This window comes from Lissotriton vulgaris, chromosome 9 (genome assembly GCF_964263255.1).
Source record: "Lissotriton vulgaris chromosome 9, aLisVul1.2, whole genome shotgun sequence".
NCBI classification, from domain to species: Eukaryota; Metazoa; Chordata; class Amphibia; order Caudata; family Salamandridae; genus Lissotriton; species Lissotriton vulgaris.
This window is the reverse complement of record NC_141697.1, coordinates 988234564-988262454: the sequence shown is the minus strand read 5'-3', so window position 1 is coordinate 988262454 and position 27891 is coordinate 988234564. Positions and strand designations below refer to the sequence as shown.

General features: G+C 43.5%; 1 protein-coding gene across 2 annotated transcripts in view; it reads left to right on the top strand.

Annotated features, from left to right (window-relative positions):
* The window catches only part of LOC147692685 (uncharacterized), a 430724-nt gene extending 425943 nt beyond the window's left edge, over positions 1 to 4781 (top strand). For both annotated transcript variants that reach the window (XM_086938862.1, XM_086938863.1), the window contains one exon: positions 35 to 4781. In XM_086938862.1, the coding sequence (XP_086794988.1) occupies positions 35 to 4647 (4613 nt within the window). In that variant the 3' untranslated portion in view covers positions 4648 to 4781. The remainder of the gene's footprint in view (positions 1 to 34) is intronic.
* Positions 4782 to 27891: the final 23110 nt, after the last annotated feature.

Sequence of the window (27891 nt, the reverse complement as noted above, 5' to 3'; positions counted from 1 at the left end):
AGATTATTGATAGTGTTTTTTTCTCTTGTTTCAGTTGAGCCACAGGTCTATGGCCATGTACTCATCCGTGAATCACTGCTGCATCTGAACTGCATTCAAGAAAACAGTTCCCTCATTTCCGCTGTGAAAGAGAGTGTCAATGACCTTGAAAATAGCAACCAGAAGCCATTTCCTGCATCGATTGATACTGACACATTACATCGAGAAGAAACACCAGTGGCACTTGAGGGCCTAGCTGAGTCTTTGGAGGAGGACTACTTTTCCACCCCAAATGAGTTCACAAGTTTGATTTCACTTGTGCCTGAAATTTCAACTTTAGATCCAGAACTTGAAACATCAATGACATCAAATGCAGTGAATGGAGAAATAACTGACTGTGTGCAGCATTCAAATCAAGAAGTAACATCAGCTGAAAATATACTGAATGGAATTCCTAAAATGCTTTCACAGAGCCTATCTAATATTCAAGAGTCAACAAAATTAACATCTGAAATTGGATGCATGGACATATCGTCAATGCCTTTCCAAATGAAAGAGCATGTTTTGGAGCCACAAGAATCCTTACCTCCAACTAGACTCCAAGATCGATCTGATATTACCGCCCCAATCCTAAGTTTTGATACAAGGGCACTGGAATTAGTATCCAAGGTTGAACCACATGAGCAATCGGAAATCACTCCCACAGAGCTGGTCAGTGTTATTGAACCGGTTGAATACACTTTTCAAAATGTATCCCTTAAATGCATAGACATTCCCGCAGCAAACGTGGAGAGTGTGTCACCACCATTGGGAGTAGAAGAGCAAGAAGATGTTGTCAATGAGAAACTTTGTGATTTGAACAATTGTTCCAAGATCCTACCACTAAGCACGGATTCTGTCAATGAGACTGTTATGTTACCACAATTTATAACAAATAATGATATTACATCACTTTCCTGTTTGGAATCAAAAAAGAACAATATTGAGCCTCAGATGCAACATCCACCAGAAGCCCCAAGTTCCGCTCAAACTACAGTGTCCAGAACTGATGTCACTGAAGTAGAAGATGACAGCGAAGTAGCATCATTGATTACAACTTCACCCAAGGAAAGGGATTTTTTACCATCTGCCACCCCTAATGAAGATATTGATCCTGATGTAAATACTACTTCAGTTGTGCACAACAGCACAATAAATCTTGCATCTCCACAAGGAGCTAGTGAGGAACCTAATTCAATACCCAATTTAATTGAGACAGCGGCCAGTGTATCAATAGTTACTGTACCTGTTAACGTATTGTCTCCAGCATCCACTTTAAGTTGGGAGTCAGAACAGCAACCAGCGATTTCAGATACACTTAATATCTCATTCACACTTCCCCTAGAAATGGGAAAGAGTAGTCTAAATTCAACACTGTATTCAAACTCTGGAATAATTGAGGATTATCCACACTCTAAACTGAAACCTGAAGCACCAACCAATATTAACAAAGATGTTAAGTATGTCAAGGCCATGGACATATCATACAATGAAAACCATGAGATAAACTCCTCTTCCTCTCCCTGGTCTGTCGAAATTGATCCTCCAGCACAAGAGGCAGAATTCCCATGCCTAAGCAGTCAAAGTCCTCAACAATTGCAAGCTTCTATTGCTGCAGTGGCCAACCTCCAGCCCACAGAACACATACAGATTGAGGAGACCACTTCCCTGATCTTGAATGACAGAGGAAGTTTGCAGTCAGCAGGATATTCTGCATCCAAAGATAGTTCCTGTTATCCGCAAACTACAGATTGTGAAACAACATTGCAGGCACCCAAGGCTAAGAACAAACCATTGGTATTTTCCAGGCCTCCAGACACTCCAGACAGCTCACCTCTTTCCCCAGTGGAACACTCCTCTGTATCCTTCAGTCCCAATCTAAGGATTCACCCCCCTGCATTTGTGCGAAAGAAACTTTCCAGTTCTGCTGCTTTATCAAAGTACCTTACTGCTTCTTGTATTGGCCAAAGTCTTCCCCAAAAGAGTGTGCTGACCAAATCAAAGAGTTGTGAAATTGGGGAGACAGTTCTAGCACCTCCGCATCATATTTCCCGGCCGCTGTCATCTTCTTCATTTCGGGGGGGATACAGATCACCATCTCCCGTTAAAATTAATTCATTCAGCATACCAAAGTCACCAGGCTTTGCAAAAGAGGGAGTTAAAATAAAACGATCTGCTTCACTTTCTCTCACCCATGCCAAAGAAAACTCTTGTCAATCCATACCCTTTTTCTGTCATCCTGGTAGTAGTCCAGGAGCATTAACCAGTGCCAGAGAAAAGTTTTCTGGTGCATCAGGCATAATACCTTTGAGCACAAAGCCACCAAACGTGATAACCTCACAGCTGAAGACAGTGGATCAAAGAGCTCCAGAATGTAAAACCCCAAACCAGAGGGCCTCCGACTTGAGGTCATTAAAGCAGGGACTGTCAGGCACGCAGTCCTCAGACCCTAGGCCCTTCGAGATGAGGTCCTCACACTCATGGCTGCCTGACCAGAGGATGTCGAATTCAAGGCCATCATGCTCTAATCCTTCAGACACACAGTTGTTAGACTTCATGTGTTTAGATTTGGCAATGCCGTACCCGAAACTGACTGACCCAGGACCGGCAAAGCCACAGCGATCAGACTTTGAGCCATCAAAGTCAAGGCCACCTGATGTGAGTGCATCAGGCATGTGGATGTCAGCGCCACCACTATCAGAATCACGACCAACAGGCTCATGGTTGCCAGATCGCAAGCTGTCAAACCCTGTGCCATCAAATCTAAACCTACCAGATCCAAAAACACCAGACTCAAGTCCCTCAAATCTAAGACTGTCAAAACAAACAGCTTCAGACCCAAGACTATCCGATTCAACCAAATCAGGCTCAAACTTATTAGGTCGAAGGCAGTCAGACCCATGTCTACTAGACTTGTGGATTTTAGGCCCAAGGCCATCAGACAGGAGTGCATCAGACCCAAGGACATCATTAGATCAAAAACATTTAGAACCAAGGTCATCAGATCTCACACCATCAAATCCAAGGCCTTCAGACCCACAAACAGACCACAGCTCATTAGACCTAAGGAAATTAGAGCCATATTCATTAGAACAGAACAAATTGGAATGGAATCCAAGTGTGGTATACCCAAATCCATTAGACCCAAAGCAGTCAGACACAAGACATCCACACCAAAGACAGTTGGACACTAGACCACTAGAGACAAGGTCTTCAGTCCCAAAGTCAATTGACCCCAGGGAATCAGGCCATCAGAGACGATCAGAACAGATTCTTTCAGCTGTGCAACCATCTGAATCTAACCAGCAGTCTTTAAATGAAAGACATTCAGATCCAAAGCAGCCAGACTCAAGGCTTTCTCAACCAAAACCATCACACTTGAGGTCTTCCAACCATAGCCTTTCATACACAGAACCTTCAAACACAGGCTCACCCTACCAGCATACCTCAGATCTGAGACAATGCAACCCAATCACTCAAGGCCTAAATTCCTCAGACCTAAGATTTCCAGATCCAGTGCATGTGGACCTGAAGCCATCGGAGCAGACTGTCTGTTTGCCCTCTGGTTCAGCAGTTGTCATTGCTTTTCCACGCCCATCTCCTGGAAAAACATCCGGAATGCCTTCCATTCCCCAACCTAGGTGGTCTCCCACTTCTTCTACTGTTTCAGAGCCTAATTCGAGGGTGCAGTCTCCCTCTCCAGTATGCAGGAGGATATGTTCCCCTCCCCCAGACTTCAGCTGTACAAGAGGAAAGCCACCTCGCTCTTCATTTGTAGGTTCCAGAGTGTGTGCATTCACTCCACTGTGCATGAATTCCTCCGAGAGGTCTCCTTCCTTATCTGCAAGTTCAACTCCTACATGCACAAGCCCGAGCACTTCCATGCCAGTGTCACCACTAACCATCAGCCCCAATACAGGGCCATTCAGTTTACCTCAAAGCAACAAGAGAACAAGAGGAGGCAATCTTCCTTCGACTGCCCTCAAGGAAAGAAGCATTAGCCCACTGCGTCCTGGACGACTTTCTCTGGGAGCAAGAGAAGATGAGTCTGTCATATGGGGAACCATGGGATCAATGGGTAGCCCACCATGCCAGAGTCCCGGCATCCAGTCACCGGTAAGAAGTGGGGGTGGTAGTCTCAGCTCTCATGAGCTAACTTGCATACACTGGCCAGATGTTCGTGAACTTCGATCAAAGTACGTAGGCCATGAAAATCATGAAAATCATGAAGAATTAAACTTTCAGAAAAAAGCAGATGAAAGGTGTGCTAGTTCTCCAACCATTGTCAAATACAGAGAGGATGATGTTGGCAGACCAGAGGAGAGAAAGCTACTTGTGGATAATGTGGCACTCTGTGTCCCAGTGCCAGAATCCATAAAGAATGTGTCAGCTGATGAAATGCTTTTCACTCCATACCGGGAGGACTCGCCTGAAACCCAGGACAAAGGCCTTCTGAAGGCAAGCTATTCTACCACAGTCAACATCCAGATAGGGGGCAGTGGTCGCATTGCCTCTTTCAGCAATGCCCAGGTCAGCCTTACACATCCCTTTTTGGCAGCCCCAGAATCCCAAAATGTAAGGCGGGTGAACATCAATGGGGGCCCCTTGGACACTCAACAAAAGACCTGAGTTTCCATTATCTCCGACAATCCTCTGTGTCACACGGATTGTAGCACTTTCCTTAATGTTGCCTGCCATACCAGCCAATTGCAGGGCCAAGATAAAGAACTTCCAACAGGAATACTGGAAGTTCTAGGACAATCTGGCCACAAGGTTTGCAAGATCATCTGGAACAAAGGAAATATCCCATGGGATCAAGTCCACAGTGTATGAAAAGACATAGATGTTGTATAAGATGCCTGTAGAGAGACATGTTGGGTGCCAAGCTGCCAAAGAATATGCTCACATAATGTGGTACCTGAAACCAGACGATGTGCTGTACAGAGAAGAAACGACCAATGTTCTAATTCAAGTTGGCTGCGAATATGTATAAAGTGTCTCCTGTCTCAGTGAATGTAGTGTGAAGAATCAGCCACACAAATCTTTCTGTGTTGCTGACAGTGGTGCTCACAAAAGGTTAACCCTCCCCTTTCAAACTGACACCACCCTTTTCTTGTGAGACTTATGGTTTTAGTTGCACTTAAAGCTTCAGGCTATAACTTGCCTGTCAACTGGTTTTCTGTGAGATTACCCTGACTGCTTGAATCTACATGAGGGGTCCTTTTGTGTAATGTGGGGACCAAAGTGATTCATATGGACTGGGACACAAATGTCTTGGGTTTTCGAATGGTAGCACTTCTGCACCACTTGGGGTGTTTGTGTGGCAGACATGGTAGGCAAAAGGTTAGGCTGCCATGCATCCGGCACCCACCTTCTACTTTAGGTGGGAGAGGTGAGGCATTACTTATTATCAGCCCATTTAATGGGAACATTTGGAAGCAGTGGATATTTTGTAGATCTTTCTGCTGAATCCTTCGGTGCTGTGCTTGGGAGGTGGGCATATGGTTCAGAGGTGTATCGCTTCCAGCTGCAATAAGAGAGTGTGATTTTCAAGTGGAGATCATTGTTGAATGCCAGATAGGGGCAAGTGGGAGGACAGAGATGTGCAGGTCCATGTTATACTGTTCTAAACATCCTGTGATACTATCCATCTGACCGTAAACAGAGGCAGATGATGACATGATGTGCGAAATCTTGTGATACTGGAGAAAACATCTTGAGATTATGGTTTTCCAACCATCAACAGAGGCAGACGATGATATTCTATGTTTTTTGCATGACTTGTTTCATGGATTGACTCCCACTTTGCACTGGGTACATACATTTGACTTGGTCAGTCACCCATCCACAGCAACCACTCAGTAGGTCAGTAGTGCCAGCTTGTACAATACACAGCAGCATTGGGTCTGCCTCAGACCATCAGTTTTCCAGGGTCTGTGTAGACAAACTGCAAGTCAAACAACATAGGCTGTGACACTTGTGTAATCAGGGATAGCTTCTGTGATGTTAATATGTTCTTTCATCAATGCCAGATGATGGTTTACAGCAAGGGGATTTGTTTCAAATATGTTACTGGGATGGGTGAAGGGTTGTCAACCTCAAAACTGGGCCTTCCTGAATATCCTGATATTGTGCTGATATGTCTATTGTTGGTATTTTACAAATCCTTCCACAACCTAACAGACTATCAATATGCTCTGGTGCTTAACCTCCTTCAAAGCATAGGAGCTATTGAAAAAGTGAAATATTCCATGATAATGACCTCTACCGAAGTACATAATGCTTATAGGCTCAATCTAGCTAGTGTTTCTTTTTTGGAAAGTTTCCAAATGTATTCTTTCTTTCTTCTAAGCAGTTGATTTCTGATCGATTTTGATCTTTGTTTTTAATATCAACAATTTGGAGATATTCGGAAGCATGACCTGTAGCTGGCACCGGTTACTGCAGGGACTGCCTCCCAGGACCAGCACTCATGATCAATGCACCCAGCGTCTACCTGAGTGTTCAAGCTGGAGAACGACCCCAGAAACTGGCTGTCAAGTCATAGAGAAGCCAATGCACTGTCTTCGTAAGAAATATTCAAAATGCTCTTATTTAAAACAGAACTTCATGCTTTCTAGAGACAAAGCGGAAAGGGAAAAAGTAAAATGCATTATTAGAAAAATTTTAGCAACTGTAAACAATGAAGAACTGAGGGAGGGACATGCTGTGAAAAGGAAAACGATGATAGAGCAGTCCTTTACTTAGTTTTCAAATGCACCCATATCCACAAAATGTATTAATTGCACAACCTTTTAGAAATTGAAGGACCTCTTGGTAGGGCGAGCGCAAAAGTCGCTGCCTGTGCCTTAACACAAACTGAGGCAGCTTCCCAAAAATATTGTGGAGGGCCACTAAATTTACACTTAAGCCAACTGCCACTCAAATATATACAAGCCTTGGACAAATAGGACACTTGAGGAGAACCCCTGCACCCTACTCCAGGCCTTTAGCGGCCTATAATATGCAGTTGGCCGATACCTTAGACAATGGTAAGTGGCAAAAGGTGATTCAGGTCACAAGCGTATGTTCGAATGAGAGGTTTTCATGAGCTTTTCCACTCCATCCACTCCACTGTACGTGTTCTTGCATTTCTCAGCACTAAGCGTCTTAAGGGTGGAGCTGGGAGGGTTTGCTTCCGGGTCATGCCATATGAACAAGGTGGCTGCCACTGCTTTATTGTCTGAACTTCTGAAGAAAGCAAATTTGACATCTTGCACATGCCTTGAGATAATGTTTCTATTGCTCAAAACACTTAGGAATTGGCAAATTCTGGCACACTTTCAAGCGGACAAATAGTATATTTACCTTAATTCTGTGCTTACCAGTCCTCAGATAGACCTAGCACCTGACTTACAGGGCCGCCCTCAACCTTGACCAATAAATCCCTCTGTCGGCCAGACAGTGCTAAATTTGTCCTGGTGGCTGCAGATAGAGGCACAAGCATTCACTTTCGGGGAACTGGATGTATTTTTCACGCTGTGCGGGGGAAAGAAAGGCAGGAAAGGATAAGGAAGTGAAACAAACAAACAAAACAATGACAAAGGGAGAAAGATGGAATTCTTAAGAGTTTGATAAACAGGCAAGAAGAGTGGAGTGGTGGAAGAAAGAGGCATAAGTGGAATCAAGACTAGACAGCCATGATATAGGGCTACCTTGGCACTTGGCGGCCTTTGTTGCTGTCTTTTCAGAAAAACGTGGGTCTCCGTGCTTTCATTTTTACAAACTCTGCATCATTGTGTTCAGTAAGGTTTTGTGTTGGCACTCTCATGATGATGTAGGCTGTGGAGGGGCACAGATTCTATTCATAGCACTTCTTAAGCGCATGGCTACCCAACGTGCCTCCCATCTCTAGTCAGTTAGCCAGACTCAGAGTCACCATATTTTAGGTGAAAAGTTATGTCTTAAGGGTTTGGAGAAGCTGAGTGCGTTCTCATTCTGCCAGAGGTGTACCAATAGCCCTGCAGCCCCTGTGGTGCAGGGGTCCCAACCTCTAAGGGGCCGCCTCTGGCACTGTGCAAAGGAGTCAGGCCCTTGGCCTCATAGCTCTTGACTAGGTCCAGTGGGTGGGGGACCCCCTCCATGTACTGTGCAGGTTTGCCCCTTCAAGTTTTGTTACCCCACTTCATATTTCCTAATGCTGTGGGTAAAGTGTTCAATAACTTGGGTGCTAAATGTGCAAACAAACGCCTTTTGCCCCAGGCTTTCTTTACCCTGGGAATGGAGAGTAGACCTAGATTGCCAGAATGTAGCAGTCTTCTAGGACAGTAGGGATGAATCAAATGTTGTAAACATTTCGGTCCCTTCACATGCGCCGACTGATGGGCTGGCCATAGGGCCTTGAACTGTATCCTCTTATGTTTTGGTAACCAATGTAAGCTGGGTAGTGCAGATGAAACGGCCTGATATTTTGGTATTTACTGGAGAATTCAGGCCGCAACGTTTTGAATAACTTGAGGTGTTTTGATCACTGATTGCAGCCTCCCCAATCTAGAGAGTTTGGATAGTCTAGGCGTGATAGCACCAAACCTTATACTCCCACTCTCTGTGTGGGGCCTGGCAACCAGCCTAGCAGTTTCCAGAGCGGTCTCAGCAAGCCAGAGCAACATGAGGACAGTTTCCTAGCCGGAACCTCTATAGTGAGTTTATTCTCACTTATAACACCCAGGCTTTTTACTTCTGACTTAAGCGAGTGATGATCTCCGAGGGACTTAGGCCAACAATGTTCATTCCAGATGGATGGGTTATTGTCATGGAATAAGGCGTTAAAATGGACCTTCCCAGGAAAGATGTGAAACTGAAGTCTATAACCGTGCATACTTTAAGGCTTTCCTGAACTAAGAAGAGCACAGGAAACACGTTGAGACTCTTAGCGAAATAGCAATAGGTTGAGCCAATAGCAGCAGGGAGGTGTGAATTTGGATATCCCCTGTGGAATCTTTACGCAAGACAGAAAGACTGTGATGTGAATGTGGCTGTAGCAAAAGGAAAGTGTGTATGTGAGAGTGAGTGTGATGGGGCTAGAGAAAGTAGAGCTGGGTAAAAAGAAAACCTTGGAGGATGGTGTTTGGGATTTTCACTCCTTCCAAAGAAGGAGAACTTTACATCTTAAAAGAGCTCCTAAAGCTAACTGAAATAGGAACTTTCAATATTGTTCTCTGGAATTCCTGGAAAATTCTGGTCCTAGTTGTCATTAAGACCTGCATTTCTCTCCTGGTTATGGGGTATCCATTTTCAATAAATTATCTTCTAGAAGCTAAGCATTCTGTGAAGGAGAAGGGGCAGTCCCATTCTGTTGGCATCGTTGTTGTTGGCTGGGCCTGCACTTGTACTAATAGTGATTAGTTCATCATCAACTATTCAGCCTATAAAAAGCAGCTGTCATAACATAACAGAGTTCAGAACCTAGCTATGCCTGCTCTTTTTCCAGCTTCTATAATTTTCAGATACAGTTATCTGAAAAGGGGCACATCATTGAATGTCACAAATATTTAGGCCCTTAAAACAAAAACACTAGTGGGATTTTGAGGAAAATCAATCTGGGTTCACCAATACTAAGCAAACATTTACGTTGGTAGGATGTTCCTCAACATGTATACCTAAGCCATACATTACATCAGAGCTAAATTTAAGGGGCAAACTCTCGCCAACCCTTCTCTGGGGAAATTGATGCAAACAGTGAGAAAGAGCAGAGAGAGAGAGAGAAAGAAATGAGAGTTTGAACAAAGAGAGCAAGTATAGCTGAGTGTGAGAAGAGAGAGTGTTTAAAAGAAGGAATGGACACAGAAGAATGGATGCCCTGGTCAAAACGAGATCCCTGTGTAGTGGTGGATAGGGAACCAAACATCATCTGTATCTAGACTTTAGTGTTGAAGACGTGTTGACAGTGCTGTTCACTCCAGCATGAAATATAAAATCAAGCATAAAGTTGTCGCTTTAGGATCATCTGAGTGAACAAAACAGCTGGATGCCCGAAGGTTTTACTTGAATGCAATAAAAAGCTTTCTTGATAACCCCAACTGAGGGTGATTGGTCAAGGTGCCCTTGGAACAATTATGTACCCTATGGTGTCCAGGCATTTTAGTCCTAGCTCTGTTGGAGAGACACAGGTGCGTACAGCATCTTTAATGGTTGCTGTATCTGCAAGTGTAGTATCATGCATACCTGTCAGGCATACTTCACCCACAGCACAACTGTAAACAGATATCCCCACAGCCTAAGTCCAAAATCAGTCTGCCTCCACAAGAAGACTCCTTGAGGAGGAAGGGGCTAAAGCCTTGGCTAGGTAGAGTAGTCCTCTGAATTCAATAATCTATCAGCATAGATATTGATAGAACTCTCAACTTTACTTCTAACCCTGAATTTATTAGTGAATGAGAAGAAAAGGCCTGGACTGGGCAAGCTACTCAAGCAGGAGCCATGGAAGCTTTAGAGGAGGGGTGGGTGGATCTTGTGAACTTTCAGTCTCAGGAATTCCACGTAGTTATATGAAATTTCCGCACGATTTTGCAGAGTTCTACAAACAGGCGGAATTAGATACATTGTGCTGCTCACGCTGATTTTTAGCACAAGAGCTCCTTCTGCAATGAAAAACCAGTACAAACGACACCAAAGGGCACTGCTTCTTAAGTTGATTTTGCTGCAGCTCGATATATAAAGGCCTGGGGGCACGTTGAGGTTCGCTGAGTGTAGATGTGACCCACTGCATCACAGAGGTTTCAGTGAATTACATTGCAGGTTCTGAACTCTGCTACACCTCTACTCTTCACTCTAGTTTCTTCAACAATTTCTGCACATTGTTTTGAAGCCATAGGGAACAAAACAAGTTACATTTGTCTTCCGATTTCACTTGGTAATTATTGCCTCTTATACACGTATAGGATAAACCATTGTACATCCGGAAGATTAGAAGGACTTTGGAAAGTCACTCTTGTGTATCACATTTCTTTCCAGCATTGGCAAAGGGCAGCTAGATTCACCTTACATGCTTATGACAACCACTGACAATGTAAATGGTTCACATTTATATTACATGTATGCAATTTTTTAAGATGTAGGCATCAGGCATGGATCAGCACACTAGGACCAAAGTTGGACACTTCTACTGCAAGCCCCATAAATGTAGTTGCTGTTTTGATTTGATTTGTTTTGTTTTGATCTGAGCTCCAAAGTTCACCTCAGCCTGACCTATACTGAATAATCTACAGCCTATCTGAATCTGAGGCTGCACCATAGGGAAAAATGGTGTACCTCGTCTGGTTCAGAAATTTTTCAAAAAGGATTGTAAGTCACTTCAATAATAACTTGATGATCAGGCACTGTGCATTAACTAGATTCTGTTTTATCCTTTGCATTGTTTCCCTCATCCTGTAATTGCAAGCCACTGAGTGATAGCTTTATTGTTGAACATTTCATCAGAAATGTTTCTATGCAGGTGACAAAAAACCCCTTCACGCCTTTCTCCTGCTGACCTTACAATGCCTATCACTAAATATGTGCTTTACTGAGCTGATCAGATTCGGTTACCTATTATGTTTCACGTTGGGAAAGAGTGGTACCCAATCGTTTGTTTGTTCGACGTTGCTCATCTTGCAGAAGCCAAGTTTAATGCATATCCTATCCACCACTGCTCCTTGGTTTGACACACTAAGGCTAATTCTAAAACATAGGTTTAAGCAGCTAAACAGTTAAGTTTTGAGCAATTTCCACACTGGACTTTTCTCTAAACTTCGAAATCCGAAAGCAGAACTTCAAGTTTACAAAGTTGATGAAGCTCCCTTAAGCAGACATAGAGGTGTACATAGTAGATCTACAATACATTCAATCTACTTCGTTGTGTTTGTCTTGCCCCCGGTGGTGCAAATGTTTGTGACGATGGGTTTTCGATTTGTGGCTCCAGCTGGATCTCCTTTTACTACACAGGGGTGCCTAGAGAATTGAAAAACAACTGCTCCTACAGGTCAATTACTAGCCATCTGTTGCAGTTTGTCTTGGTACTGTCATTAGAAATATTCTTGAACCATGACTGTTGGGTGTCTTAGGCTCTTTTGTCCTTAGATCTGTGTTGGGAAAGCCAGTATTAGACTAATTGCAAACTAGGGAATTGAACAGATCTATGCCTGCCTACATAGAGCCCTGGCGCTGCCTCCTGCCGGTGTACAGACGCACTGATGTTCACACAGATTGCTAATGATAGGCAGTCATAAGCCATCAAATCTTTACCCTGATAAGCTGGACTCTCTTCCTGAAAACCTGCTGTAGAGGTATAGCAACTACAGCAATATGCTGTCCGAGAGTTCCCAAAATTGAGACATGGTACAATGAGTTGGTTTTAAATACCAAATCAAAATGGAGCACAAGGGACAAATAGACAGCTATGTACAAGATCTAAGTTGTATCAAGTTTACATCTTTAATGAATGACATTCCGGATCCCCACTTTTGCACTCTCTATCCCCATTCTTCTGCTTGTTGTTGCCTTTCAGATGCTTTATATGGGTAGAACCGTGACAGCAGCTGAGATACAGAAAGATGTTTTTGGGTAGGGCACTGTTCCCCTTGTCCATCAGCTTTTTTCAGGTACATGTTCTGCCTCAAGCTGTAGACCATCCTTTCACACAGGCAGTTTATCCAGCAAATGTTTACACTTGTGTATGACTGCATTCCACAGTGGCAACAGGGCTCACTTTTGGCGGGTCACAGGTTCTTATGTTTTAAAGGTTTTTTTTTAAATAATTATTTATATGATATGTTTGTCCCAATGAATAGCAGGAGGGAGGTTTCCTCTCTTCTGTCCTTGTAAATACTTTCTACATGTTTAGCAGCATTGTCACCTATGGCTTTAAGAATCTTTTTTGAATGTACATATAATTTGTGAAATCTTTGTTTTATATATTTTTCTTTGTATTCTGCTTTTTGTATTGTATTAAGTTTAATTTTAAAGCTGCAAACAATAAATGAACCATACCTGTTTTCCTGAATTTCTAGACTGTTTGTTTTTCTTTAGATGCATTACGATGGGGCTGCAGTGGAGGTTTTGGGGCTGGAAGAGTACCACACTGTCATTATTTCTCGGATTATGTTGGCCATATAGCCTATCATTATTAAATGTGATCTTCAAAACTAGTAAAAACAGGGTTGCAGTCTTTCTTATATAGTTCTGATACTGAACACCACATGTTGACCTATGGCCTTCTAGTGTATGTGAAGATTGTCCTTTCGAGTCCAGGAATGGACTCGATTAAGGAATGCATACAGGGTGCTCGATCTGAAGTTCTGCCCGCTACAAGAACATATAATAATAGGTAAGAGAGAACTAAGGCTCCAAGGCACATATGACCGGGAGTACCTCTCACAAAAAAGCTCGGTAGCCCACATGACATCTGCCTGGGAGCTTGACCAACACTTTCCGTATGTGGACCGGCTACCAAGTCATAACTTAAGGCGGGAAGTCCTAAAAATGGGAATCGGAATAAACCCATGCTACGCGAATAATGGAACCCAAAATCAAATGTTAAATTGTAATGGGTTCTGCACTTGCACTTTAGGTACTACCTGTAATATTATACACCTTTTATTAGATTGTATGTGGTTTTTAGATTTAAGGAAGGAGATTTTACGTCCGATTTTTAAAAATTATAATATTACAAATAGGATGCAAGCCGCTAAATTGTTGATGGAAATGGAAAACTTAGACATAGCCTGTGCCTTGGGGAAATATATGAAAAACATTAAGGTATTCCTCAGCTGCACAGAGTAAGATCTAATAAGATAGGTCCTTGACATCAAATAAAGTGAAACATTTAGTGTTTAAAATAGCGCTGTATGACTAAGAAGATGTTGTATAGATATGAATTAAGTGTTTTTTAAATTAATTGTGATAACATTTCGATTTTAAAAATGATAGTTAAGTATACGTATATTAAGATGTAATATGTCTATCGATACCGCCGTGTTATGTATTTTTTGTTGTTTTTATTTTCCCTGTTTTAGTAAGATAAGAGGCAAATTGTACTTTTATGGTTGTAACAAACCAAATAAAGTTTGTTTTGACTTTGTTGACTTTGAGTCCAGGAGAGCTGGATTCATGGCAGATTCTTAAGATATCCACATACAATTAATCTGAATGCAATTATTCTAAATGGAACACATTTACAGGGTCATTGGTTTTGTAAAAAATGTAGAATAGATCTGGCCATCCTGGGTGTAGATTGGCCACCTCAGCAATGTTCCAGAAAATCTAAAGGGGACAACCATTCTGGCCCTGTGAAAAAGACTTGTTACTGGCATCTGAAGGGCAGGATATTTTCTGATATATCGCATGCTTAAGGTTGCCTGGAACAATATCATCAGGCTCAGAGTCAAATTCAAAGATTGAATGCTTCCACAGTCCTCATCCTTCTTTACTTTGATTTGCACAAGTGGAACTGAGTGTCCCTGTACAGAGGCCATAATTGGTTTACGTTGTATGTACATGGCGTCCACAAATATAATTTTCATCTAGAATAATTTAGCACCCTTGCATTTGAAAACATGCAACTTATCTTGGGACAGAAGATGGAGTTCTCTTTTCATTCTAAACCTCTCTGTGAGAAGATTGTTCTAACCTTGGAGTATCCTTCAGATACTGAGTGAATGAAATAAGCTGCTCATGACATGGTGGATCCAAGTACTCACCTCTAACGTTCAACCAGCCTTAGTTTGCTCTATGTCTATGTGGGGACATTTCTAGAGCGCCCTACTACTCCAAGGAGTGTCCTGGCGCTAAAAGCTGAGGGGTAGAGCAGTGGGGAAGAAGGGTTACGGGCATGAGTAGAGACAAGTTTTCAGTTTTTTCGGAACAGGGGTGTAGATTCAAAGTTTCTCAGATGGAGGGGCATTTTGTTTCAGAGGAAAGGTCCAAGGTAGGAGAGAGCCTTATCCCCAGACCTAGACTTTTTAAAACTGGGGATATTGGCTAGCAGCAGGTTAGAGGAATGGAGATTTCTTCGTGGGGCATAGAAATATATCCTACGTTTGAGATACCCTGGTCCTGCCCCATAAAGGGCTTTCTGGGTAACGAGCAGAGTCTTATAGATTATTCTTTTCCTTACTAGGAGCCAATGGAGGCTCCTCAGAAGGTGGTACACATGCGCATCTTGAGGGAGCTCAAAGATGGTACGGGCTGCCGCATTCTGGACAAGCTGAAGCCTGTCCAGCAAATAGCGAGGCATGCCTATATAAAGACCATTCCCGTAATCCAGCCTGGATATGATCAGAGCTTGAATCACTTGTTGTCTGACAGCTCTGGACAAAAAGAATAGAAATTTCCGCAGAAGTCGCAGTAGAGCAACACAGATGTCTACAACTGCTCTTTGGAGAACTACAGAACTTTAGAGTGGATCCAGACAACCGAATAGAGTCTAGCACTCTGCTGATGACCACCCTGCCATAGTTATGTAGAGCACTGGTCAGAGCCAGAAGCAGTAAAGAGATAACTTAATTGCAAAATCTGAGTATGTTTCATCATACAGGACATCCTCAAAGAAGGAGAGGTTAGGAAAAATAAAATAGGGGGTCAAAGTCCAAAAATAAGAATTGAAGTGTTAATAATGGAAGCTGGAAATGTGCAACATGTTGGAATAGCTAACACCTGAAGTAAATCAGATTTGACTTGGTGGAAAAAATCTCGTACTTCCAAAAACGGTTCTGCGCATTATAAATAGGGATTTCTTTCGCAGTTGCAAACCCCGTGATTTTATGAGTCACAGTGTTTGTGCATCAGATCCTATTTCCCTAAGCTTCACAGTATGATGATAGGCTTGATATGAAAGGGGTAAGGGTAGGTGTAATTTGCTGTAGCATTATTATGCAAATTTACCGCAAAGGTATGTGAGATCACGCAGAATTATGCGAAGAGCAAATCCCATTTTTTAGCACTAGCCAGAAAAATGAATCCTCACATCCAAAATGAACTTGAGGGTGCATTTTGCCCCTAGAAAATAGAGCTAAATGCAACAGAGCACAAAGAACAGCAGCCAGCAACTGTTTGCGCTCAATAAGTTCATTGTTCCTGTGCTCCTCCCTTTGGGATGTTTTGGCAAATTACTAAGAATATTGCAAGCGGATATCATTTTCTGTAATTTTGCTTCAAAAGAGTAACTCAAAATTACTCCAATTACTTTAGGGTAATTCAAATTTCGACCAGGTCTAGAATGGGGTTGAATTCATAGTCCTGGTTTCAGGCCACTGTTCCATTAATATATAAAATGGGTAAGAGCCTAGGCAAGAGCATATTCTATGTACTTATTCATTTATTAAACACAGACTATAAAAACTACTTTGGAAGTATTAAAAACAGGCCCAATAAATATTTTTCTTCACTAATTAACAAAGACCATAAGTGGCCTAAAAGAAAACCCCGTCTTTTTTCACTTTAATAAATGCGCAGCTCTCCCTGTTCTGTAAGTACATTGATGATGAAAAAGCTTTTGAAATGATATCATGGTTTTACCCCTAGATAACAGTGGACACATTTGAGATTTGGAATTAAGAGAAGTCAAAACCCTATATATTCATAAACAGTTGAAGATTTTTAGCTCACTCATTGGGGCATATTTACAAGCCCCTAGTGCCACCGGAGCGTCACTTTTTTTGACTCTCCGGTGGCGCTCTATGAAAGACCATATTTCGAATGCCGCGCTAAGCCACTTATTGTGACTTAACACAGCCTCATAATTACGCCCTCTGCAACATAGTTTTTCTGCGGCAAAGGGGCATGCTATTGGTGTTGCTGTGGGTATTCTCAGCAAACCTGTGGCTTATTGACACTGCTCCAGATTTACACGGATCTGTACATCTGAGGCCGTGCTAAAAAAATGAATGCCTTTCAAAAGGAGGCGTTAATGTGGTGCAACGAGGAGAAATACTTTTACTTCACCTCGTTGTTTGCTCTTTGCATTCTGCAGCACACATTGAGGAGCAAAACACCATTAATGACTGTTTTTGTGCAGGAAGGTGTCCCTTTCTGCACAAACACAATCATCCCTGCAACGCAGGCACCCTTGCAAGAGTGCCTGCTTTGGACAAGGCAGCTTTTTTAAGCGCAGGCCTGAGCACAGGTTTGCGCTGTATTCTTAATAATATGGCGCATCCCTGTGTTTTGAAAATGATGTAGCTCGGCACAGCAAAATGGCTTGGGCCCCGCTCTGCGCCCTTTTCATGGAAATATGCCCCATTGTGTCTACATGCAAAGATGAACATGGCCGGCCTTCCTTCTCTAACATTGTTTGCCCAGTATATTGATGTTGTTTTTAGGATGACATTTTCATAAACGAGCACTAATACCTTTAGGCATACAGAAGATATTTATGTAGCCATCATTTTTATAATTGCCTCTATTTGGAATAAATACGTCGTGGTTTCAGGATATCCTGTGCCACAAATGAATGACTGATTGAGTCACTTGACAAATATAATGAAAAAGCTTAGATATTTGAAACACAGCAGTGCCAGTGCTCAAGGTCCCTCCTCAGGGATATATGGGAGATATCTGAAGTGGTGGAGATGAGGCAGAGAGGGATGTTTCAATAATGATAATGAGATCGAGAAATGGGATCCAATGGTTTAGGACAAAAAGTTATGTTGTTGGTTGGTTTGACTTAATTTCTTCATGCGGGAATTTATTGTACAAGAGATTAAAGGCCTACCTTGGAATATTTGATGCATAAAGTTGGTGCTGACATAGGGGGAACGTGGGTTGGCCGTGAACTATGTTGGAAGAGTGAGTGAAGCGCTCCGACACCATTGCCACTATCCTTCCACTCCCAGGAGACAGGGGCTGAATGAATGAATGAATGAATGAAAGCAGTCTTATAATGCGCAAACTTAGCCCATGGGCATCAAGGCGCCTAACCAAATGAGATCCAAAAGAGAGCCGACAACCAGTTTACAGATACGCCTCTGCGAAAAGCCAGGTTTTTAATGCTTTCCTGAAAGATCCGATAGAGGGTAGAGTTTTTAATTCCAGGGGGAGAGTATTCCACAGCTTATGGGCCAGCACAGAGAAAACCCTTCCACCCCACCTGACTTTCCGAGCCCGAGGAACAGTCAGGAGGTTCTTACTGGAGGAGCGTAGGTTTCTGCTGGAAGTGTAGGGAACCAGCAGAGATCGTATACCTTCAGAGCTTTCTCCGAATAGTGCCCCGTAGACAAGGCACAGGATATTAAAAGAGATCCTGGCCTTAATCGGGAGCCAGTGCAGACTCTTCCTAGCTACAGTGGCAGATGAGCGGCTAGGGATGTCAAGAATGAACTGTGCCGCTGCGTTTTGAACAGTCTGCAAGCGTTGTATCAGGCCAATGTTCATGCCCGAGTTGAGCGCATTGCAGTAGTCTAGGCGGGATGTAACTAAGGCCACCACCGTCTGTTTGCGGGCTTTCAAAGAAAGATAGTGCAAGATTTTCCTCAGGATCTTAATAACGCCCCAACAAGTGGAGACTGTTCTGCTTACTTGCTCCGTCATAGTAAGAGCTGTGTCGATCATTATCCCAGATTCCGGGCGTTTTTTGAAGGCTGTGGGCACGGTCCAAGGGAAAGGGGCTACCAGTCGTTAGACCAGACGTCCAGATCTCCGCCAAAGATCAAGACTCCGATTTTCTCTCCATTCAGCTTCAGTGAGTTCAGAATCATCCACTGTGAAACTGCCTCCATGCAGTTCCTGAAGCTGAGAGCGGAGGTACTCACCGAGTGGGAGAGCGAGATCATAATTTGTGTGTCATCGGCGTATGACACCACCTCCATCCCGAAAGATCTTACTAACCTGGCAAGTGGGGCCACATATATGTTGAAAAGAGTGGGGCTTAAAGCCGATCCCTGTGGAACCCCACACTGCACAGGTTTAGCTGGGGACAGGAACTCTCCCAACTTGACCCTCTGCTCCCTCTGGTTGAGAAAGAGGACAGCAGGCTCAGCGCAAGGCCCTCTACCCCTATCTCCCCAAGACGAGCTGTTAAAACTTGGGGAGACAGGGTGTCGAAAGCTGCTGTCAGGTCTAACAAGACCAGTAAGGTTGTCTGTTCCCGATCAACCTTGGAGCGTATGATATTCAGTACCACAGTGAGGGCCGACTCTGTACTGTGGTGCTTCCTGAAACCATGCTGCGATTAATCTAAGAGACCGGAGGAATCAAGAAAGGCAGTTAGATGTTGATTAAGATGTATCTCCAGCATCTTTGCTGGGGCCGGTAGCAGTGAGATAGGTCGGAAGTGCTTTAATATCTCTGGATCTAGTGTCGGCGTTTTCAGCAACGGCTTGACCACTGCCTTCTTCCAGGAAGCTGGAAAAATGCCTTCCGTTACAGCCAGGTTCATCACTTCCAGGTAATAAGGCAGTAAGACCTCCCTACAGTCCTTCAAGACCCTGGGGGGACACGGATCCAAAGGGGATCCAGATTTAATTCTATTCAAGAGCAGGTCTAGCTGCTGGGAAGTGAGAAGAGGAAAATTAGACAAACTGTTCTGAGAGTCCTTTAGTTGACCGTGGATGGAAGGTGGGGTCAGGAGGAGGGGGAGACCCAACATAGCCCTTTGTGATTCCAGGGAATTATAAATGTCGGCAATGTTTAAGTGGAAAAACGATGAGATCTTGTTGCACAGTTCTTGGGACCCTATTACAGGGTCAGGTGTTTGCAGAGTACAAAGAGAGTCAATCCGTGGCAGAAATTTAGAGCACAGACCCCCCCTGGACCACAGTGGCTCCAAGGGCCTTGAATGCTGCACTGCCGTATGGACTGTGCCAGCCTAGACGGGGCCTGGCTGACTGCCTCTGCAAAACCGTTGTCTCAATGTGGGCGGAGGCGCAGAACCTTGGGGGAAGCTCAGGCGGCAGAAGTAGGGCGATCCCCTCCTGTTCGCTGGTCCCGCTTGCCATGCTGGTGAAGTGGCAGTTGTTTTTTGTTGGCTTGCGGCCATGGACATCGCAGAGGCCCTACAGGGTGGGGATATCGAGGAAGACCTCTTGAAGCGGTAGAGGAGAGCCAACCGGAGACCCCGGACACCAAGGCTGAACCCTGTCACCTGCAGAAATGGCTGAGGTGCCCACGGAGCGCAGAAACGAAATGTGCCTCATTGGACATGGTGAGAGGTGGGAAACTGATACAGCAGGAGGGACTCTGGCTCCGTCATAAATAATAGCATATCTTACACATCACAGGGAGCATATACTTAGACTCGGGACCTTCCTCATAACACCATTGCAGGGATAAAGACCAAACGGGGGATGCCCCTCAGGAGTATACAAAATGTATTTATAGCTCATCACACATACTATATACGTACCTAGCACACAGTCAACCACACAGTAAGAATGCTAGTCTTACTCTGAGGACAACCTTATCCTGCCTCCCCACATACCTGGCCTTAGCGCCCTGAGGGGCAGGGCACAAAATACACTGACATCTACCAAGGCCTGAGGAAGCCTTCCATGAGACAGGAGAGGGGTCGAACCCACAGCTCAGCGACCACAGACATTTACAAGTAGTTAGAAATTAAGCTTGAAGGCCCTGGTGGACCACTGGATACCTCACCAAAGGATTAGAGAACAGGCAGAACCACAGTTCCCACACCATCAACATAAACCACCCAGAGAGACAATATTAATGTGGCTAAATCTGACACAATTCTCCAAGCCATATGGGACTCATGCATGGTCGTGGAACAAAACACCAATTCAATAGCCATAGTGGGACTGCTGAGTACTAACCATAGGAAGCTCGCCAACAGGGTGGAGGAAACCAAGTTGATGCTTGCAACCCTATGGCAAACAGTGAATGCACAACAAACCCAGATGACTGAAATGCTCCATCAGGACAGAGCAGAGTATGCAGAAGGATGATCCTGATGCAACAACATCAGAATAGTGGGTCTGCCAGAGCATATAGAGAGCCAAACTCTTTCTGGAGGGCTGGTTGCTTAAACATTGCTCCCAAACTCTCAGTCCAAATTGTTCACTGTTGAGAGGGCACACAGGGTGCCCACCAGACAGTTCCTTCTAGGCACCCCTTCGAGACCGTTACTCATCAGACCGCAAAAATATTGCAATAGGAACAACATCCATCAAAGAACAAGAGTGCATTGCCCATGGGAATTGGAGGGACATAAGATACATGTCTTACTAGGCCACATGGCACTGGACACGCCAGAGCTTCTCTGAGGGTAACCGGGTGCAGAAGACCCTAAAGATCGTTTACGGACTGTTATAGTCTACAAAGTTGAGAATCACGGCGAAAAACAAGTCACACTTCTCCACGCAGGAGGACGTCTGGGGTTGGTTAGAAGCTGCAGGCCACAGTGTTTGCCAGATACGGAACTACAGGACCGAAACCAACCGAAGGCGACAATCTAGGCAACTCAAAGCATGACAACCACGGGGTGCCCACAAAAGAGCGAGTGGCAGGCGAGAGCTAAACGCAATGACGGGGTTAACCTAGGTAAAGTCTAGTAAGGGCGACTCAGAGATCACAGCATCCAGAGGACAGATCTCCCTGGTGGCCGGCCCTCTCATTACACCAAGATCGACAGATGAACTGATCTGAACACCTCACATGCACACAATAAGACTTATAGTTTATAAACTATGTTGAGTTGCAAATAGCTGTGTCCCAGTGGCTGTGACTTTCATTCTACTATGGAGGACACACAGTACGGCTATGTTCAACCTCAAGGACTCCCTCCTCAGAGCACTGCAGATTTTCAAGTATACATGGACTACTGTTGTGCTTTTGGTTTTACATTTGATTTTGTTACTGCTAGTTCAGATGGTCAGATCCCCTTTGGCTTCGACAAGTGTGAAAGGGGATATCCATGGTTACACACAACACTATTCATACAGTCCCAAACATAATGTACAATTGAGACACTAAATATGGGATGCCCATCCCTCTTGTGAGCACCTTCAACACAAACGAACACCTGCCACCTTGTTGATCCTACGACAAGACTCATAGGTATAACTTCCTCACTTGGAATGTACAGGGTCTGGGATTCCTGGCAAAGCAAAATAGGGTATACTCTTTCCTTTGCTGAGGAAAAGTGCTGTTTGCTTGCCTGCAGGAGACACGAAAGCCAAGGAAATGGGGAAGTTAGAGAAAAGATGGCGTGGCCAAATATATAGTACAGTGTTCTCTGACTTTGTGAGAGGTACACTGACATGGGTGGTACCTGGGGTCCCATTTACAATGCACCAGACCACTGTAGACCCCGACGGGAATTCACCATTATAGATAGCAAACTGGACGTAATGCATATCTTGATACCTAAAAACACTTGACAATTCCACTTCCTCAACTATCTTTCTACACACCTTGTTCAGGCCCTAGACACATACCGGATATGGGGAGGAGACTTCAACATGGGGCTCACCTGTACCTGGGACCACTCACTACCACATGTTCCAGTGAGCCATTGGAACGGGGTTCTGGATATGGACATCAAGGTGGGAACTAGTGCACTTGTGGAGGGAGGCACACTCTACAACTTGGGAGTACTCATATTATTGAAGACTGCATGGCATACACACATGATTAGACAAGTTCACAAGACCTATGCCACTTATCTCCCACAACCATAACATACAATACCTGTGTCACACAGATTCAAACTACAACCCCCTTTTTTGCTACACGTAATGATTGGAAGGGAATTGTCAGCAATACCGAAATGGAAATTACAACCTGATGCGCTGCTAGACCCTCCATTCTGGACCACAATTAGGGAGGCAATCAACAAATACTTTAAAGATAATGAAGGCACTGCATCCCACTCTAATATAGTGTGGGATGCATTCAAGATAATTTTCAGTAGACTATGCATTAGGACTTCACACATAGTGGTGGCTTGTAAACCTTAAAGGTGGTGAGGCGTAAGCCGAAACAATTAATTTGCCTGAGTGAGTGAGCATTTACCAGGCAAAACTTACTACCTTGACAACGTACTGCAAGATGAATCATACTGAAGCCTGAAAGACACATCTTTGCCTGTGGGTCAAAGACGTGTTAACATTCAAACATGCCACGAAAGAGAGGCATCTCAATCTTCCATTGGAATACACAGGATGGTGCTTTGATAGAAGGGTTATGAAATATATCAATATTAATGTCAAATTGATATAGCACTGAGTAGCCAGTTTCTAAGAGTTCCCTACTTTGGCAGAGATTGGAGCAGAGGCAAGGGGAGGCTGGTCTATCTTCCTAGAATTACACAGTGCTCCTGTTTTCATGGTATGTAATTGAGCTAAGAGACCTCATCTTAGCAAAGCATAATGGAAACTTGTCAAGCTACCAGAGAGACTGAGGTCTGTGGTTTTTTAAGCTAGAAACTAAAATATGCATTGCACGACATAAAATAACAAAGCACAACGTAACACAACTTGGCATAGCATAACACAGTGCAAGAAATCAGAGCACATCAAAACCTACAATGATAAAACTTGACACCACAGAACACAACAGCATAGTGCAACATATAGCATAGCAGAACACAGCAAGGCCTGCCATACCGTAAGCTAACTTAACACATTAGCCCAGACTTCATGACAGGTCACATTGAACCCTGTAGGTATATGAGCCACAACTGGCAGAATGATTCAGAAACGGGGGTGGTGATGAACAGAGTGTCTGAATTAAGCAGACCACTCTTACCCAGTCCAAAGATCAGGGCTTGATCCATCACCGTTTTTTAGCTCACTGCACCATCCCAGCTCAGAACCTGGCTACATGCACATTAGTCTGTCCCTGGCCCAGTGCATCATGGGAACAGGGCAGACCAGACTACCAAGCCAATTCTTATACTGGGAAGGAAACAAGCTTCCGGGGACCGGTTTCTGGCATTTCAGCCATCTTCGGCCCGGCTTGCTTGAATCCTGATGGTGCAATGAGCAAGGGACTCACATCTGAGTATACCCTTCCACGCTTATGGTGGACAAAATGATTCAGAAAAGGGGGTGGTGATGAACAGAGTGTCTGAATTAAGCAGACCACTCTTACCCAGTCCAAAGATCAGGGCTTGAGCCATCACCGTTTTTTAGCTCACTGTACCATCCCAGCTCAGAACCTGGCTACATGCAAATTAGTCTGTCCCTGGCCCAGTGCATCATGGGAACAGGGCAGACCAGACTACCAAGCCAATTCTTATACTGGGAAGGAAACAAGCTTCCGGGGAAGGCACAAGGTGCCTGTCCTAGGACCTTGGCTCCTTGTTTGCCAGAAGAAAGGTTCCCTGAAATCAGAGCCATGAGGGTGACTAGGGTGGGGCCTGACGACACAAAACTCCCTCTGCTTTGAGGACCCTTAATGCAGCAGCAGGTACTTGGCTTTGCATTTTCTGGACTTAACGATTAATGGCACACATATGCCATTTGAATGGGTTAGCCACTTATATCAGGCTTATCATTTTCATCTGTTTCTGTTTTTTGGTCCCTCTCCATTTGCTTCAGCCTTCCTACACTTTTCTTGCATACACCATTAAGATTCAAGCGCACAATACCTAGTCAGATAACAATACACCATGCTGAATAGCAATCAAACCCAATGTGATCATATTATTTATGTCAAAGTTCTGAGCAATGTAGATTATGAAGCTGGCCTGATACTATGTCTGATATCATATTCAATACTTTGTACATTGTATGTGTTTATGGATCATTATTGTGAAAATGCACAATAGCATCCTTTCTGGATATAGTATAGTGCTATACCAATAGCAGATCACTAAATAGTCCGTTCTTTTGTCTAGAAAGCCCTTCAGTCACTATGAGCTAGGATAAGAAGATCTTGTTGGTGGTGAACCTCAGAAAAGTTTGTTGTTCTTATCAAATCTCTCCCTTACATGAAACCGTAAGGACTCAAGAGGTAGGCATGCTTACTTTTAGACATAAGAATCAGTGTCTTTTGAAGCGTAATTGTTAAAACATCACATTTTTGGTGCTGGGAGAGGGTGGTAATGAATTGCTTCAACAAGATGGTATGGAGACAAGAAACACTCCATGTAATGTTCACATAAATCAGAAACAATGCCATCAGATAACTACTTTGGGGCAAGTTTACAAGGTGATATTACCACCAGAACACTCTGCCAATGCCCACGGACGTCAACACTGCAGCACACAACCATCACCAATGGATCTCCAACTGCACCGATACCCTGGCACCCTTCTAGAGAAGACCAGGCAAGCAACGATCCAAGGCGGCCAGCTGGTTCACCCGTATGGTCCACGAGACCGCACCTGCAGACGCCTCAAAAAGAAATGGAGGCGCAACAAAGCCCCAGAAACACACATAACCTTCAAATCTGCTGTCAACGCACACCACCGTCTCCTCAAAGCCACTAAGAAAATGACACTCCAAACGCCAACACACACAACAGCAAGGAATTCTTCACCATCATCATGGAGTTCACCGGGACCAACAGCGTGACCGCAGACGTTCCCCCTCCCAGGACCTCTGCAACAAACTCAGCAAGTTCTTTCACCACTAGATCAGGAAGATCTAGGACAGCTTCGACACCCTAGAGCCGGCCGCCATGCCTGCCACCATTGCACACAACCAAACCGCCCCACAACAAAGCCGCCCCAAACACGCTCAAGACCATGAAGAGCATCCTCTCAGGGGCCCGACCGACCCTTACCTGTACCACATCTTCCACTTAGCAGCTGCCGCCATTGCCCCCCAGCTCCGCCGCTCCATCAACTGCTCCATCAAAACCGCCACCTACCCCGATGACTGGAAGCACAGTGCGGTGGGGGAGTAACAATAAATTAATAATTAATTATCAATAAATTATTACTTTATTAACTTCCCATCCTGTACCCCTACAGACCCAACAACCCACACCTACAATATAACTTGAAAAATATAATAACACGATTTACATAATTAATTTAATTAATTTTCAACTAAACAATAATACATTAATAATTTAATATACTTAATTAACTCCCCTTCTTTTACCCTTACAAACCCAACAACCCACACCAAAAATATATCTTGAAAAATATATTAATTACACAAGTCACATAACTAATAATATATTAAATAATTCATGTAAATTAAAAATCAATTATTAATTAATTCTAATTAACCTGTACCCCAACAAACCTCATAACCCGCTACCAGACTATAAATTACAATTATCAATTAAATTAAATTTAAAAATAACTAGGATTACAAACTATATATAAAAGCATTAACAATAATTAAACAATTTGTAACATATACAATTAAAATATAAACTAAAATGCATAAGGATAATTGAAAGACTATATTCTTTTCTTTATTTTTGTAAATGATAACAACCAAGATATTTTTGACAGTGATATTATTTACCTTAATAAATTTAATACTTTTGTAAACAATATTTCTAAATCATGATATTTAGGTATAACAATATTAAAAAGGTATCACAATATTAAAAACTCGATATTTGTGTGACTCAATATTTGCGACTCAATATTTTGTCGTTTGCACCCCAGGCACCCTTGCACCATGATGTAAGTGTGACCGAGATGGCGCTAGGCAGCATTTTGTATGCCACCTCAGGCAGAGAATAGGAATGCACCATATCTTGATAGATATGGCACTTCTCTCTTTCACGCAGCACAGCAAGGTTCCTTGTATTGTGTGAAATCATATTATATATGGCCCCAGTTGGTAAAAAATGGGAACATTTTGGCTATGTGCAGTAGTCGTAGACTTCCTGTGTTCCCCAATTCACGTTCACCGGGAGTCTATAACTAATTCCTGCACTAGGATAGTTCTAGCTGTGACATCCTGCTGTAGGAAATGGCATAGAATAGGCATCCCGTACCGTGCTGTGGGCATAGGTCAGAAAGACTGTAGGCGAATGGATAGTGCAGTGGTTGAATGCAGGCTTGTGAGGGGCTCAAAAGAACAGCGGATGGGATGGATGCTTGCCAAGGGCTATTAGGGTTCTGAATGGCCTTTTATGTTATTTTCTTAAGTTACTCAAAGTATTCAGCTATCCGTAGTTTTAAAAAGAATTGGACCATGATGCATTGTGAATTTTCCCACCCCTATCTGCAATGCTCATGTTCCATGCAAAATAAAGAATAACTGAACGGCAGTTCAATTATTTTCCAATATGTGGTCCACTTTACAATTAACTATTTATGGAATTATTATCAGGAAGGAAGAGATTATGAAGATGCATAAAATTTGAATGATTTTTTTTCAGCAAAACAAAGAACTTTAGCTTAGAGGTAAATGGATGCAATGTTGAGTATCATTGGAAGCAGAACCATCTCAGCTGTATTTTTGGAAAACTCACCTACCAGCACCCACACTATTCCGACACAGGCATATGGGTGCCTGCACACGAGTTTGAAAGTTGGGGACTCTCAATCCATGATGGACTGGGTTTGCACCTTAACGGATTCTACATTTCCACCGCTTTGCACCCTGGTACTTAGTTGCCTTATCCTGAAGATTGACTTTCTTTATCGCCTTTAGCTCCCTCTTGAGATGAACATGGTCAGCAGACAGCTGTCCCCTACTACACCTCTTTGTCATCTAGATAGGTACTACTGAATGCAAGTGGGCTCCTCAGTGCTTAATTCACCATTCACCAAAAGTTAGCAGGTGCATTATTTTACTCCAGTGCCATGGCCATGAACTGACCCAATCCTTCTGGGGTGGCTAATGCAGTTTTCACCCCTGGTACTAGAGGTGAGGGAAATCTTCCTGCTCCTGTTCAAGTCAAAGGTGATCGTAAATTTATTTTTTTTCCTTTTTTTTTTATTGGTTTACGACAAAAATACATCATACAACTTAAGTCATAAATCATAA